At 37.4% G+C, this 16,767-nt stretch overlaps 1 protein-coding gene across 1 annotated transcript; it reads left to right on the plus strand.

Annotated features, from left to right (window-relative positions):
* The first annotated feature begins 357 nt into the window (after positions 1-357).
* BCO1 (beta-carotene oxygenase 1) lies at positions 358-16,182 on the plus strand. The gene is made up of 11 exons (XM_009332297.1): positions 358-421; positions 4,200-4,328; positions 5,721-5,850; positions 7,334-7,481; positions 8,372-8,519; positions 9,564-9,784; positions 10,630-10,887; positions 12,067-12,169; positions 13,006-13,100; positions 15,232-15,343; positions 16,010-16,182. The coding sequence occupies exons 1-11, from the start codon at positions 358-360 to the stop codon at positions 16,180-16,182; spliced, it is 1,581 nt and encodes a 526-aa protein (XP_009330572.1).
* Positions 16,183-16,767: the final 585 nt, after the last annotated feature.

Genomic DNA, 16,767 nt, shown 5'->3' on the forward strand with positions numbered 1-16,767 from the left:
ATGCTGAAGGTGATGTTTCGGAGTCATTCTACCTGACTCCCTGGGTGTGCCTGGCTGCTTCAGGTAGGTTCATAAGGAGCAAACAGGCGAGTTACATTTTTCTTACTCCTCCTTTGAACCAGTGAAAGAGTTAATTTTAATGAGAATGTGCAAGAATTATAGTGTATGTGCTAGGGATTAAAGATCAGCTATTATAAATTGTCAGTCTATAAGCCACCAGCCACTAGCTCGCGTTGCACTTTGACCTTATCTTTATATGTAACAGGGAAGATCTGTTCTTAGCCCAGACAGGAGGGGACCGCTACGGCTGCAGGAGCAGCTGGGTAGAGGACACAGAAACTGTTTATTACATGAGAGATGGATACGATATTTGGCAGAAATAAAGAAGAACATCCAGAGCCCATAAAAGCTGAGGTGCAAGGTAAGTGATAGAAAATCTGTTCCAGTACGTGCCGGTTACTTTAGTGTTTTCGAATGCGTAAACACTGAAACACTTGTTCACCCAAGACAACACTGAAAAGGGAAACTGAGAAAGCAAGAAACTAAGTGAATTTTGTTTAAAGGACTGATCTCAGATAATATTTGTGGCCCGACTGTGAGATTTTTCTCACTTCATGGGCATTTCTGTGTACTTTTCCAGGAAGTCTGTTTGAACAAGATTCACTGAAGTTGGCACGGAGGGACAAAGTCTTGGGATTTAATCTGGGGACACCCCCTCCCCCACGGCTCTGCTCAGGCTTTTGGTTTCTCCTCTCTGTAACCCTTCCCTACCCTCCCTCTGTCTGCTCACACTTTTCCTTGCCTCCGGGAGAGAGTCACTAAAACTGGGACTCTTCAACAATAGTGTTTCTAAGTAGAAAAGCAGCAGTAATGGATGCCACCAGGTACCGTTAAAAAGAGGGTTCGGAAGTTAATCCAGTAAAAACTGCAGAGTATCCTTCAGCGAGATAGTTTAAAGTGGCTCTCTAGGGATGACCACTTGATCAATCTATTATTTTTACTGCTTTTTTTACTTTACAGAAGAGTTTTTTGCTACAGCTACAGGAGAATTTTGTTGCTGAGGACCCCTATTTAGTAAATATATGCTGCATTGTTTGTAATACGTAGTCCAAGAAATGGCAGGCATCTAATACCAATTTTAAAGTCACTTCCCAAGTACAACACTTAAAAAGATGACAATTAAAACTTGTGTGACTTTGTTGTTGTTGTTCAGTTTGGTGGCTGAATTGGAAAAGATTTTGTTTCAAGTCAGACAAAGTGCTTTGTTATAATTTGCGGTGGTTTTATGCCTTTCAATTTCTTTTGCTCAAGATAAAAACTTATTATTGAAACATTTGAAGTGTTTGCAAACAAACCATTTATCAGACCTGATCTGTATTATGGAATGGTTTATTTGAACAAAGACTGCATATTTCAGTAAATAAAATTATGTATACAAAATATTCCTTCATTGGTAATGATGATTCAGTATCATGAAAATCATGAAAACTAAAGAGAACTTTGACCTCTTTAAATACTTCACTAGCCCTGAGCTCTGCCAATATTTTGGCTCCTTGTTACTCAATATGGACACTCTAAATATGACCCCGTACTTCTAACGTCAGCCACAATTTAACCCGTGCTCTCCTAAACACTGTACAACCATGTGATTGTATGAGACTCTGTTGCTATGACAGTTAATAAACTTCCAAATATTTGGAGACTTTACTGTGTCACTTTTGTGTCCTCATGTGGTACAGAGAAGTATCATTATTTCCACTTCAGATAAAAGTCTGAAGCAAAAAAGATACAAGGTCCAGGTTTTTAAAACTGTTTAAGCACTTTAGGATGCTGATTGGTACCCAGTGTGATTTACAGAAATTCTTAATTCCCACTAAGACAAAAGGTTTTAATCTGAAAACCTCACTAGATGACCCTTTGCTCCATTGCTTTTCATACTGGAATTATGCCAGAAGTTGCACCAAATTACACCGGAAGTTTCAGAAGCTGCATCAAGTCCACAGTGCCTTAAAAAGAAGATCCCCTGTTTTCCCTGTTTATCTCTTCCAGAAAAATTATTTTATTGGCCTGTCCTGGAACTTTTTGAGCACCTTTATTCTGATATAGAGAAATAATCTCTAAACAAAAATTTAGCCCTAGGAATTGCAAGTTGTTCACTGAATTGCAGAAATATCTGCTTTTCTTGAATGATGGGCCCCAAAGCAGAAGATAGTTTTATTGGATCAAAATCCCACAAGACCTCACATGCAGCAGAAGTATTACATTTTCACTGCAGGGAAAGCAGGACTGGTTGCAGCAAGACCACATGCAGTCAGCCCCAGCGCAGTGTTAGCATAAGGTTTGTTGCAGCCCATGCTCGTTGTACAGATTTGCGATCATAAATGGCGTTGGCAGGAGGGTAGGAGCAGAGCAGACTACACTCACTACGCTGCAACTGCCCATAGTATTGCAGAAATAGCAGAGCCTACAGTCTTCTATTGCCAAATAACAGAAAACTGTAGAAAGGGAAGTGGCAAGAAGAGAAACGCTTGTATTTTAGGCATATAAGCAGACTAAACTTCTTCAGCAATTAATGTTCAGTAGTCAGCCAAACAAAAATTATGTATCTCTTTTGAATATATACTTTCTTAAGATCATAATCTTATTCTTTCTGAAGGATTCTTTTCTTTTGCTAACTTGTGATTTCCTCACTGTCTTCTCACCAACTACTTTTAGTTACTCAAGTTTTGTGCAATTATCTGTATTAAGGGTTAAACCTTGTTCATCTTATACAAAAAAGTACTATAATTATTGCTTTGGAACTTCTTGCATTAGAAAGGCAAGTAAGGTTTGGTTTTCAAGGCTATTCTAGAATATAATAATAATAATAATAATTATTATTATTATTATTAGTCCATCCATTGTGTCAACAATTTTTTATCTTCTTCATGTATTCCAGAACTGTAACCCTAATGAAGTTGTGTGAGTATTGTGGCATACAATATTAGTTGGTTATCCTGACTGAGAATATATTTTAGGTAAAGCTGACATTTACTCCATAACCTTCCTTTGCATTTGGATGGTTTTTCCTTGTGCCCTTAATGTCATTTGTTTGAAGAAATGGCAAACGCCCTTGTCTCCCTTACCTTAAAAGGTCAAAATTCAGGAAATATTATCCTAGAAAGTGGCCAAAGTCCCTTTAGAATCTCAGAAGGTCTTACAGCAAAACAATTGTTACTCTCTGCAACTGCATCAGCTTTGACAAAATCAACTATTTCCATGGAAGGACATTTCTATCTGTTGTAAAGGGACTATTAATAAGAAAGTTTGTCAATATATTTGACATAGGGTCACAAACTAAATGATAAGGAGAATTAAAAGTTCTGAACAGTTTTTTATGCAGAGACAATGTTCAGTGCAGGAATTGTGTGGAAAAGTAGTATGTGATCTTAAATGTTCCCTCAGGAGGCATACACACAAAGAAGCGAGTGAAGCTTTTAATTTAATATCTGATATACTTTTGTTCAGCTCTTTAACCCTAATGGCATTCTTTAATTGTTGTTATTCTGTGTGTCAAATGGTGGATAATGTACTTCTTGCAGGGATTTGATGAGGAACATTTCTTATTCAAACCTCAGCAGTAATTGTATATTTTCAGTATAATATTCCTACCCTTTATTTGTGTTCAAAACGTCAACATTATGACTAGTGTCACAAAAGCACTCCCAAAATGACACTACATTATGCTGCGTAATTTAATTAATGAAATTTTTACTGGAATTCATTTAGCCTGAATTTTAACTTGATGTACTGAAGGCCAATGCAAGTCATATAACCTATAAAATATGTCTATTTCTGATAAGCTCTAGCTTTTCCTGGCATGAGTAAAAGGGTTTAAATGTATCACTTTAAAATCTGAGTGCAGGAAAGAAAGGTCCAACTTTATTTACTTCCTGATATTTAGCAAATTACATTCCAGCAATCTCATCTTCTTGCAGTAATCTTGTATAGCAATATTCATGCAGAATATTACTAGCACCACATTTCTGAGCAGATCATATTTTAGTTAACCCAAACTCCAACATAATTATATGCTATTACAAACCTTGACACACCCACAGTCTGTCTGCCTATATGAAGCCTATGCCCTTAGGAAAACTGTCCTGTAACATGCCCCTCACCTAAGTGAATGGATACTGGTATCTCCTTTTTGTTCACAGGTCAGTTGCCCGCTTGGTTGCAAGGGATACTTCTCCGAAATGGCCCAGGGATGCACACAATAGGGGACACTAAGTACAACCACTGGTTTGATGGCTTGGCTCTGCTGCATAGCTTTACATTTAAAAACGGTAAGTTGTTGCACATCAGATTAAAAAAAGCTCAGCAACCCAAATCTCGGTGCCTTATGTTGCTAATTTTGTTTCGAGTTTGATTAGAATGTTGCAGGTTTCCTCTGCAGAGTGGCAGGTGTGGTGAGGTGATAACCGCTTTGGGAAAAGTCTCTCCAAACATAAACTTACATGTCGCTCTCCACAGCAGCGGTATCTCTGCAGGGCTGTTATCAGAGATAGACCATATTGTCCTTTTTTCTGGAGTGCCGAAGTTCAGTATTGTCTGCACTGCAGGATAGCCTGCAACCAGCTCTGAGCGGGTCACGGCAGGGCAGCCTTTGCCTTCCACCCAGAGCAAGAAAACCTCCCTTGTTTCAAACTGGATCGACCAAAAGTACTGTAATATCTGGAGGTTTTTCTGATGTGGATGAACAACCTAGTTTCAGGGAAGACTAACTTTTCCCCTTTGGGATTTGGCTGCAGCTGTAACAGTTGCCAGGAGAGAAACTGGGCTGCTACATCACTTCACAAATCAAACGTCACTTATGTGTACTTGACACCCCTACAAGCAGCCCTCCTACTTGTCATCCTTATGGAGGGAAAACAGGCAGCTCCTCTACCCAAAGCAATTTCATTTTTTGTTTTCAGTTAAAGCATTTTTTATCAGTTCAGCTGTTTTGCAGTGTGAGGCAGGATGTTTTACACCTAGATCCTTGCTGCAAAAAGTATGTGTCTGTAAAAGAACTGGGTTTTACTCCTGTCATCCTCCATTCCTAGTGTTTACTTTTTAGTTTCCATATCTGTGATCAGAGGCATTTAATGCAACTGCAGGATCTCCTTGCCTGCCCAGCTCTACATCCTTAACAAAATAACCTATAAAGAAATGACCAGTGTTTTTTAAATTGCCAGTATATTTTACTTACCTAAAGCAAACAGAGCTCAGTTAGTTCAAGTATAGCGGTCCATTAAATTGGTCAGGATAGACGTTGATTCCTTCAAGCAATTTGTTACTCTCTTATAACTAAATTTTGCCAGTACAGGATATTTATCACCACCCACACATTGATGCATAATTAATCATTTTTACACAGATTGTTTTGGTTTACTGGAAGAGTTTATCCAAACCCCTCCTTTCCTCTCCCTAGTCCTCCAGTATTGTCCAAATGTGTTGGTAATCAAGGAAGCTAAACAATTGTTACCAACCTCAGCAGCCACAAGAACAGTCCTGGGTTCCTTAGAGAGCTGAAAAAGCCTTCTAAAACAGGGAGTTAGGCGCATTGTTGGTTTCACTGCAAACTTTTCTTAGCTAAAGGACATTTGCTTGAGAAACTCCTTCTCTGACTTCACCTATGCTAATTTTCTAAAGAACTCCATATGAAGTGTGATTGAAACCTGTTTGGCCTTTGTCAGGCGAAGTTTACTACAGAAGTAAGTATCTCCGAAGTGACACATACAACTGCAACATAGAAGCAAACCGAATCGTGGTGTCTGAGTTTGGAACTATGGCTTATCCAGATCCATGCAAAAACTTATTTGCCAAGTAAGCAATGCTTTTTCCAACAAGATTCTTCTATCTACTTCTTTCTCCAGCACAGATGTCTTTCTGTTTCCCCTTGACACATATCTACAAATACAAAATTTGTTTTGTAAATTTACAATTGCTAAATACTGAAAAGGCCAAGAGACATATCCAGCATTGTACTTTCTATGGGTTATTCTAAGGCAAATATTTTAAATTCATTTTATCAGCAATATTGGCTGTTTCATTCACTATTGGAAGTAGATTTTGTTGTAATTTTGAAAAAACATTTTCTTTTTCAAGTGTTTCGCGGAAGTTTATAAAAATGATACACTGTGAGGGGAGAAGCAGCAAGAAAGGAAAAGATGAAGAGATGGGGGAGGAATTAATGCAAAGTTTATTCAATAAAAAGAAGAAAAGCATCGATCACTTCAAAAAAATCAGAAAAACTTCTGGATTAAAGACCACTTACAAAAAAAAGAAAGTGATGAAAAATTTCCATTGTTTCTTGAGTCACGTGCAGTGCTTTGAAGGACTGCACCCACAGGCCTGAGATAATCTTATGTTCCAAATCAGAACCACTTGGGATCAGTGCAATAGCTGCTTTCATGCCATTAGAAAGGATGATAGGCTGTATATAAGAGGCAAGGTGTAAGCCATCATGTTATCACCTGTCTTGTAAAATTGGCTGTGAATATTCCCTGACAAATGCAAGTAGCTTACCCATCTCTTCTTCCTGGCTGAACTACCTCTAATGACCTTGAACGTGATATTTGGTAAGAGCACATGCATGGGTAGTTATTGCAAAATAGTTGATATGTTTTAAGTTGTTACCCTGAGATAAGGTGCTTTTCTTCCCTCTTCCAGCACATAGGGTAACACTGGCATTTTAAGTTTGAAAGGGATATAAGCAAATTTGTCGTGGCTTCAAGTGAATATGATAAAATCCTACACTAAGAAGGAAAACTGTCGAGCCCACATGTGAAGTTGGATCTTCTTTGAAATCATAATTGTGATATGGGATAACACCAGGAACAAAAATATTCCATCAGGGAGTATATGGATCCATCTATTTTATGAAGGCATACCCTGAAAAACGTACCAGCTTTTAGGTAGAAACTGTTAGGCCAAATTCTCACAAGGTATGCACAGGAGAGCGTGTAATTAGCCCATCCTGATAAACCAGTGCATATGTTACAGCTGACAGCAGGACTGGAGCTGGACGCCCATTTGTGTATGGAAAAACAGTTGCATGCATATCCTTAACCCTCGCCCAGGCCAAGGGCGTTGAAGAAGCCCATCTCCTCTGCTTTTCGACCCTTTCCACCGAGGCAGTGTGGGAGCGGACAGAAGAGGGCACAGCAGGGGAGAGACAGACCCAGCTCCGTGACCCTGCTGCTGTGCACAGCCCGCACTGCTGGGGTGACTTCTGCTTTGCACAGGGTAAAAACTAGTACAGCTTCTGCTGCTCTAATGAACCGACACAGAATTTCCCTCTGTACAGGGCATTCTCGTATTTGTCTCACACCATTCCTGAGTTCACAGACAACTGCCTGATCAACATTATGAAAACTGGCGATGATTTTTATGCTACCAGTGAGACTAACTTCATCAGGAAAATTAATCCGCAGACTCTGGAGACATTACAGAAGGTACGGATGACTGTCTGTCGTTCTGGTTCCTCATCTGCTCATCAATAAAGTTTCAGGCTGACTCATAAGGATCCTTTAACATGTGCAGAATACAAAACCGGAAAGATACTTTTCTTCTTCTACTATTCCCTTACTTTTGAAATCATGGTTAAGTGAAATAGTGAAGATATCAGATCTTTTAAGAACTCATGAGTTCAAAATTAAATCCCAAATTGTTTGGGAAAAGCTTGGCTTTGAGCCATTGTACATAATCTAGCACGGCTGCAGGAATAATACCACATATCATGCTTATGGCATGATTATTTTGGATGACTTCCATTATTATGCATCTGTAGTTATCAAGTGATTTACATAATTAACAATTCAGTAGGTCAGTTATATGACTACTTTTCAAGTACCTTATGCAAGATATTACTTAATTATTAAAATGAAATCACTGAAATGATTCAATGACATATTGAAATATACAGTGAGTTTTTTTCTAGCATGCAGTACAGTTTGAGTACAATTTCCAAGTTTTAAATCAAATAGAAATCTTTTTGCTCCAGAAGATTGCTAGACGCATAGCCCTGTTAAATAAACTACTTTCAGGATGAAATGGGCATTTGCAGAGTAACTTCTTTAGCCAATCCTCCCATTGTGTTACATGGCTGCAAGGGAGAGGTGAATGTAACTCAGATTCTGTAACTTGTTTTGGCCTTGAATTAGGAAATCATTTGAGTACCTACATAAGTCATTTGGCTTAACTGTTTAAATTTCAAGGCCTTTTGAAAATGGGGTACCAAAAAAAGGCTACCAGTGCTAAAAAGCTGGTGGATTTGTGGTGTTAGCTGAGATCAATTTTAATTCTCTGACACATCTCTAAAATCTCCTATTGTATCATTTTCCAGGTTGACTACAGCAAATACGTAGCTGTAAATATGGCAACTTCTCACCCGCACTATGACAGTGCTGGAAATACTCTCAACATGGGTACTTCAATAGTTGATAAAGGGAAGACAAAATACATTCTATTTAAGATTCCTCCCTCTGTGCCAGGTAAGATATGTCTTTTATCAGTATTTTCTAGAAACTTGTTAGCAATTTCTTTCCTTCTGAGGTTAAGGGGTGGTGATAAAGCTCTTCTAGAAACCAATGGCGTTCATTTTCTTAATTTTAACTTGTGCTATTACAAAGGTTCATCTTGAATACTGTGTAAACAGGGTATTTCAGTATGAAGAACCTTGCTTTCAGAAGAATTCGCTTTTAGAAGAATTCTACTTTGAATGTTACTATAGTGAACTAACTCTTTTAGAAGAATTTCCATTCCCTGTATTCTGATGGGTAGAGGGAGAATGAAAAGAAACAATTTTATCTATAGGGCAGTATATATAATTTGAAGTTGTAAATTTTAATTTGCTTCATAAATGAAAATGCTCTTAAAATGCTGATACTATGACTACAGGGAAGCGTAATACCAAATAATATCTAATATAGAGTTAATTCCTCTCTAACCTGGCCTACACTAGGCCTTGCTGAAACACTGTCCTTTGTTCACAGAGCAAATCACTTGCTCTTTTTCCCTCAAGACAATATTTTTTTTTGTGGTGTTGTTTAAAATCAGCTGCTAATGTGATGTCTGTCCTCTTGGTTGAACAATCAAGAGGCCTTCCACAGCTGAAAGATAAGTTTGTAATTTCTAGCTGGGGCTCAAACAAAGTCAGTATAGATCAAACAGGAACGTCTCCTTAGAAGTTTGATAACATGGGGGCATTTGAACCCCCTTGTAAAGCTGCCGATTTAATTGAACACCTTTCTCTTCCATGCTGGAACTTCTGAAGACAGTAATCAGTGGAATCAAATACCAAGACGAAGGGGCTCTGTCTAAATGGATCTGGCATTGTGATATTACTGCATTGCTTCACTCAGATGCAAACTTCTATGTTAATTCTGCAGGAGGAAACAAACCACTTTAACAGGAAAATGCAAATAAACCTGAGAGGAACCTGTTCTTTTCTACTTTATACATGAAAGAAATCCAAGCACAAGATTGGATTGGAATTTATTATAAATATAATTCTATTTTTTATCATTTATGTTCAGAAAAAGAAAAGAAGAAATCTTGTTTTAAACATCTGGAAGTGGTATGCTCCATCCCTTCTCGCTCTCTGCTCCACCCAAGCTATTGCCATAGCTTTGGAATCACAGAAAATTACATTGTCTTCATAGAGCAGCCATTCAAACTGGATATTGTCAAAATGGCAACTGCTTACATCCGACATGTGAACTGGGCTTCCTGCCTTGCCTATCATAAGGAAGATAAGGTATTTTTCCTAATGCTGAGCAATGGAGTCATCCAGGCCGGTGACCTCTTCCACACTGTTCTGTTTTTCATCTGGTTCATTAACTCCAGTAATCCCTCATTGCTTTTCAACCCTTGACTTTCATGTTGCACACTTTTTTTAGAAGTTTTATTTCTTTGAATATTATCTCCCATCTCCAGAAATTTCACAAATAAATATCTGATGCTGAAGGGCTTGAGAAAGAGGATAGTTTGGCGTTGTTAGAAATACTGTGTGCTAGCAGAGAAATTCAAAACCGCACTAGCATCCCTGACATATACAATTGCTCCTGGCGCAAACAAAATACTGTATATTGTGGACGAGATCTGCTCTAGATCCATTGCATCAGATAGGAGAGCCAGACCGGTGGAAAAGCCTGCATCCAACGAAAAGAGAGTCTTTCACTGTGGCAACTGAGGAAAAAAACTGTTTTCTGAGGACCTTATTTCCACATGCTCTGGCCATCAATAAGTGGGGCATGCTGGGGTAGAGGGCACCAGCACAGAGCACTAAGACTCTGGACTAAGGCAGATTTATTTAACTTAAAAATAGAGCAGGGGATTTTCCAGGGTTTACCAGAAAACTTCAATCCTCAGCCTAGCCCAAATAGTAATTTGCAACAGTAAAATGAGTTTAAAGCACTTCCACACTCATTTTCCTCCTGCATTTTTTGGTCTTCAGGTTGGAACCTCTTGTCTTCTAGCAGCAAATCCTAAATATGCTTCAGTAGAATCAGACAATACATTAGAATGTTGATGGCTATCATTAGAAAACAGTAACTATTTGCTGATCATTAATGGTTTTAAATAATGTTTCCTGTCTTTCAGACTTGGTTTCACTTTGTAGACAAGAAGACTAAAAAAGAAGTATCCACCAAGTTTTATACTGATGCTATGGTGCTTTTTCACCATATAAACGCTTATGAAGAGGATGGTCACATTATTTTTGATATTATTGCCTATACAGACAATAGCTTATATGATATGTTCTACTTAAAAAACCTGAATAAAGACTTTGAAGAGAGCAACAAACTTACCTCCCTACCAACTTTCAAACGATTTGTTGTTCCTCTGCAGTATGACAAGGTAGAAAGAAAATGGCTTTTTAATCTGTTCTTTGATCAGTAATTTAAAATACATCAGTGTGAATAATGGGTGAATTAATTATTAGTTGCCAGCCCTTATGTGCAAATTTCTGATTCTTTAAAGGTAACATATACACAAAGTGTGGAGGAGTTTTGTTTTGTGTATGTATTGTGACAAATGGCAATGAGCAGCCGGACATACAGTTACATGGATCTAGGTTCTGATACCATGCATTGTGGAGAACAGGGCTATTGAGCATACATAATTTCCTTACCAGTGAGATTATTTGTAAAATGCTACCAAATACGAGCAGATATATCAACTTGGCTGTTGACTGGAAGGGCATGCATGAGGTTTTGCACAATCATCTGTTTCTTCCGCTTTACTGGAAGCTTATATATAATATATGCATGCTCCCAACTGTTGCAATGGTTTTAATAAAATTAGAAGATTTCATTTAAGTGTGAGATTTACCAGGAAGAGGAAAGATTTTATCTTTCAGTTTAATTTAAAACGTAGTTTTACATCATTGTTTGTAGGGAAGATTTTATACTGCCCAGCAACTTGGGCAAGTTTCAGCCTGATACATTTGGAATGGATAATACTTTTTCTTTCTACATCCTAGAATCTTGCTGCTTTGTTCCTGTCTCAAAAACAGTTATGCAGCAATGACAAAGGTTGTGTTGGATCATACCAGCTATCCAAACTACCCTGCAATCTTAAGAATTCAGCAATAGTGTATTAAAAACAAGAGTGCATTACACCTATTTTTGCACTTGATCTATAACAGGTGCAAAAAAACTAACCTTGGTGACTTTTAGTGGGAATTTGATACCTAATTCCTTGAAACCCATCTTCATTAATTAAATTCACAAACTATGTAATCCATTTATTGTGCTTCTGGAACATAGCCATGTCCATCTAAGCCTTTCTAAAGGCTCAGTGTGATTCAAAATGATTACTCTATGATACATTAAAATCCCCTGAGTATAACAAGATTTTTAATGAAAAGGTCAGAATCTAATGTTACAGGATAAACACCATAAGAAGGAACTTCTTGAAACTGGATTATTTGTTTAATCCCAAAATAGTCTATATTAATATCAAACCTAATGAAAGATCTAAATTAGAAGCATGTTCTTAGAGACACGTTACTTTTTCAACTTATGTCTCTTTCAGGATGCCGAAGTAGGTTCTAATTTAGTCACACTTCCATCTACTGCAACTGCTATAAAAGAGAAAGATGGCAGCATCTATTGCCAACCTGAAATACTATGTGAAGGTGAGACATATCCATTACACAAATCTCAAATATGTTCTCTTACACACACGTAGGTGCATTCTAATAATGCCTAATAGCTGTTCATATATGTAAGATCTTTATAAAGCTAAGAGAAACAAAACTTTTAATTAATATGTTTAGTGTAGATATTGACAATACCTTTCGCTGCTTTACTTCCCTCCTCTGGGTCTATCCAGTAATATATGACCCTGAACCTCTCAGATATATATTTATCAAGAGTGAAACCCTTTAAATGTCTGAAGTTACATCAGTTTTATATTAATATAGGATCCCAGGTCTGATCTTACAACTCTTAATATGGCTTGCAAAGCTACCTGTTACAAGAGCAATTTTAGTTAAATAGGTCTGTTATAAATAGTAACTTCAGTTATTGCTGTATTTTATAAAGATTGCCTTTTAAACTTTTTTCAGGGGATAATAACAGGAATATGTAATGAGTATGTATTTACCTAAAGTGAAAGTAATTTCTTAGAATGGTAGCCTCCAATTATATCTCAGATGTTCACATCTCATGTATTTATGAAGAAAAAAACAAAAAAACAAACAACCCCCTCCGCTCATAAGTTCCAGTATAATGAATCCCTAAGAATGAAGAATTGTCATGTTTGAACTAACAACCCTGGCTTAATTATGTTGTGTTAATATCCATCTTCAGCTTTTTAGAAATTCAGACATACAAAATCTATGCAACGCCTGTTTTAAATACTGTCAAGGTTTTTCACAGGGCAAAACTTCCTGAAGATTGGCATATGTAAATGTACATTTGAGTTATTTTTCTTCTCTTGTTCCTAAGTCTTGAACTTTATTTTACCCAGGGATAGAACTGCCTCGCATCAACTACGACTATAATGGCAAAAAATGCAAGTACGTCTTTGCAACGGAAGTCCGGTGGAGTCCAGTTCCTACAAAGGTATAATTAACATTTACAAAGTCAGAAACTGTATTTATAGAACACAAATCAAATTTAAGCAGTCATAAGTAGACCATGCTTTACTAGTTTGGCCCAAAATATAACCTAATCTGCATTCATACATGCAAATACAAAATGCGTGATTCTGAGGCCAGAAACTGAACTCTTTTTCAACATCAAGTTAAAGCTTCTAAATGACGACATTGCAGTTGGGTACTATGTTCATAAACTTCAGCACTTGAAAGCAGGGAGATGAAAAGTTGGACATATATGTTAGCTTACTTGTATGATTAAAAGAGCCTCACTGGGCCAAACTATGGAAACAATGTATCTTCATTTTACTAGTTGAAAATCTGGAACATTATTATCAGCTGTCAAAACCACGTCATTCCATAGGCAGCAGAAGAGATGCTTTCTTACAGATGTGACTTGAGATTGGACTCTCGAGTATTCAATAGTGTATGTGTTTCTGTCAAAACTTTTCCCATTGGTGGGTCATTCACATGCAAAGAAACGTGAAATGCCTAAATTCTTATAAAGGTTGTACCATTTCCCTCATAAAGTATTAATAAACTCAGGCTTCTTTATCCAGCTTTATATTTCCACAAAGTCTCTTGAATACAATAGTTAGTGAGACCCTCACTTTTCTGCTAAATTGGGCTGAACTTCTGTAATGTGCCAAGAGCTACAAAGGAGAGATTAGGAAAAAGAAGTACTAGGCAGACATACATCTGTAACATCTTTTCCCTTTAGGAAACCTAACTAAAGAAATAAGTTATTACAACAGTATCTAATCAATCAAAAATATTAAAACAATACCTAATTTTTCAGAAAGCTTTATCTTTTGCTAGCTATTTCTGTATTAGAGGGTAGCAAATGCTTCGTTTGTTTATGCATGATGCCAACTTCTCAGCCTAGAGTACAAATAGATTAAGATGAAAAGTATTAATACTTGAAGGTAAGAGTATTGTACAGACAAACTCACTCTTTATAATTCTTGTTCTGTGACTAAAAGGCAGCGCAAATTGAGTTCACTGTTGGTTCTTGTATATAATTACCACAACTGATTACAAAATAAAGCTGTATTTCTGCATGATGCAAGAAAATTTATTGCAGCACATCTGACAGTAGCTCAAACAAATCTGCAAGTTTGTGATTTCCAGTATAGATAATCCTTGCTTGACTTAAATATAATAAAAAATGCTGTTAGAAGATTTTTTTTTTTCACATCAGTTGCTCTTTGATGAATGCAGGCACAACAACAACCATGTATAATCCTTAGGTAAAGGCTGTCAGCGGAATTGCTGTCATCTTGGTTAGAAGGGAGAATTCTTTCAAACTCTTCCTCCAGTAATTTGAATAGTTTCATTTTTGTGTAAACATATTTTTCCACTAAAGGTCAAAAGGCAAAAGAATATAGCTGCATCTGTATGGGCAGAGAAAAGGCCTTAATAGAATTGAACTGAAAATGCCATGCATCTCCACTGGCGATTGGTTTGGTCAGGCACGACCCATTAATGAGAAGAAAATCTGTACTCTGTTCCTTCGGTAAATACCGGTATCTGTGTGGAATTCTTGCCCCATTGGTTTAATCTTTACACATCACTATTAATAGCCTTTGTTCTGGCAGATACTTAACAATAGAAGGCCTTGAGAAATATTGAGGTCACAATAAAAGGAAAATAATTCACAGGATTAGAAAACGGAAGGTTTAAATCCTGTTTCCTGCTTTACTACAGAATCGCAGTGATTTGGCACAAGAACTTAAATGTTCTGGGCCTTGGACTCTTCGTCTGTCTAGTGAGGGCATTATTTACAGTGAAGGTTATATTTATACTAACAGTCTCATGATCTGTTAGTATTTGTAAAATACTTAAAGCCCATAAATGAAAGGTGCAATTGTAATCTAATGAAATGAAACGAAAAGAACATTGTGTCATTATGCAGCCACTAAATGTGACTCCAAAGTTTAACATTTTCCAGGTGTTTCCTTCTTGTGATGACACATGCCTTGTTGCTCCTTAACTCTTAGCATTGGTTCCCCATGCCAGCAGTCTGTTCACTTTGTGCCTTTGGAATAAACCACTGTCTGGGTCACTGACATTTTTCTTTTCTGGTCACAACAATTTAGATTATAAAATTTAATATCCAGACAAAGGAAATGCTCCACTGGGAAGAGGACCATTGCTGGCCATCTGAGCCCATTTTCGTTCCCAGCCCTGATGCAAGAGAAGAGGATGATGGTAAAATAATGACAACATTCTGAAAGCTGGGGTTACATGAGTTTTGCATTAAATCCTACAAGTTTCATTGTTCTTAGTAAAGAAAGCTGGGTTGATGCTTCCACTGTGAGATTAAAATTAGCACCAGCCATTTTACTCCTGCAGACAAAAACCCAAAGAAATAACAGACCAAAATCAACTTGTGTAATGTCCCAAGGTAGCCATAAACAATAAAACCAATGCTTAGGACTTTCCAGAGAGCCACTCGGAGCTGGATTTATCAAGTTTGGAGCAGCTGAAGCTGTGGGAAGTCAGCGTTGTTACAGATGAGAACATGAAGTGGCACTGCAAGTATCCCTGTAATCTCGATCCAGATCTGTTCTCAGGTGACTCCTTGTAAAGGCAAATGGCAAGTAGCTGAAAGGATGAGTCCCAAAACTGCGAGGCACACAATTCAGTGTTCGTTTGCTTTTTTCCTTCCCAATGAACTGCAGGCAGACCAGAAAAAAGCACAGAAAAGAAGCATTTGTTAGTTCTTTAGCACTCTCAGTAGACTTCTTGACCTAGTAAGCACTTCCAGTTTGTGCCCTAAAATCTATAGGAAACAAGAATTGTTTCCTGATGGTGTTATCTTTTCTGCTTGGTGTAACTAGTATGTGTTTCTAATTCTTCATTTGTATGTCACAGGCATTGTTCTGACCTGTGTTGTGATGTCTGATCCAAAGAAAGCACCCTTCTTACTTGTCTTGGATGCTAAAACTTTCAAAGAATTGGGCCGAGCCACAGTAGATGTAGAAATGCATCTGGACCTGCATGGAATGTTTATACCAGAGAAAGATTTGAACACTGAGACTGAGTAAAATGCTATTTATCCTATTACACAGACTGAGACAACCTTCTGCTGAATGTGGGATAATATCATTCAGGAACAACCTTCTCTTATGACAAGAAATGACTAAATGTAATCTCTTCAATAACTATATATAATCGCTTATAAAAGATAGCAATAACTTTTATTACAAATTATTATATGCACAACTGGTACATAACTATTCCAAAAGAAGAATGATCAGTATTAAGTGCTAATGTTGTATACAACTCGTGGGGCAGGGAATAGAAGACAAAGGTGACAAGAAATGTTTTATTTGAGTAGAATATAGCTTTCTGAGCAAATGAGGTACTGTATTTATAGGGTGATGCATGGCATGAGTCACATATGTCTGCAGGTCATGTAACTTTCATGGACTGTTTCAAGACTGCAGCTCACGATAAAAGTTGTCTCCTGCCAGAAAACCTCACGTTAAACTATCTGCTGTGATACTAATAATTCATGGCAATGCATTCTCTTGGTGCTTGGTTTCTTAAACTCTTCCATAACCAAAGTATTACACTGAGGTGCTACAACTTTCTAATTTAGCACCTAAAAAAACTTGCTTTGATAATAA

Source organism: Pygoscelis adeliae, unplaced genomic scaffold (assembly GCF_000699105.1).
Source record: "Pygoscelis adeliae isolate BGI_AS28 unplaced genomic scaffold, ASM69910v1 Scaffold18, whole genome shotgun sequence".
NCBI classification, from domain to species: Eukaryota; Metazoa; Chordata; class Aves; order Sphenisciformes; family Spheniscidae; genus Pygoscelis; species Pygoscelis adeliae.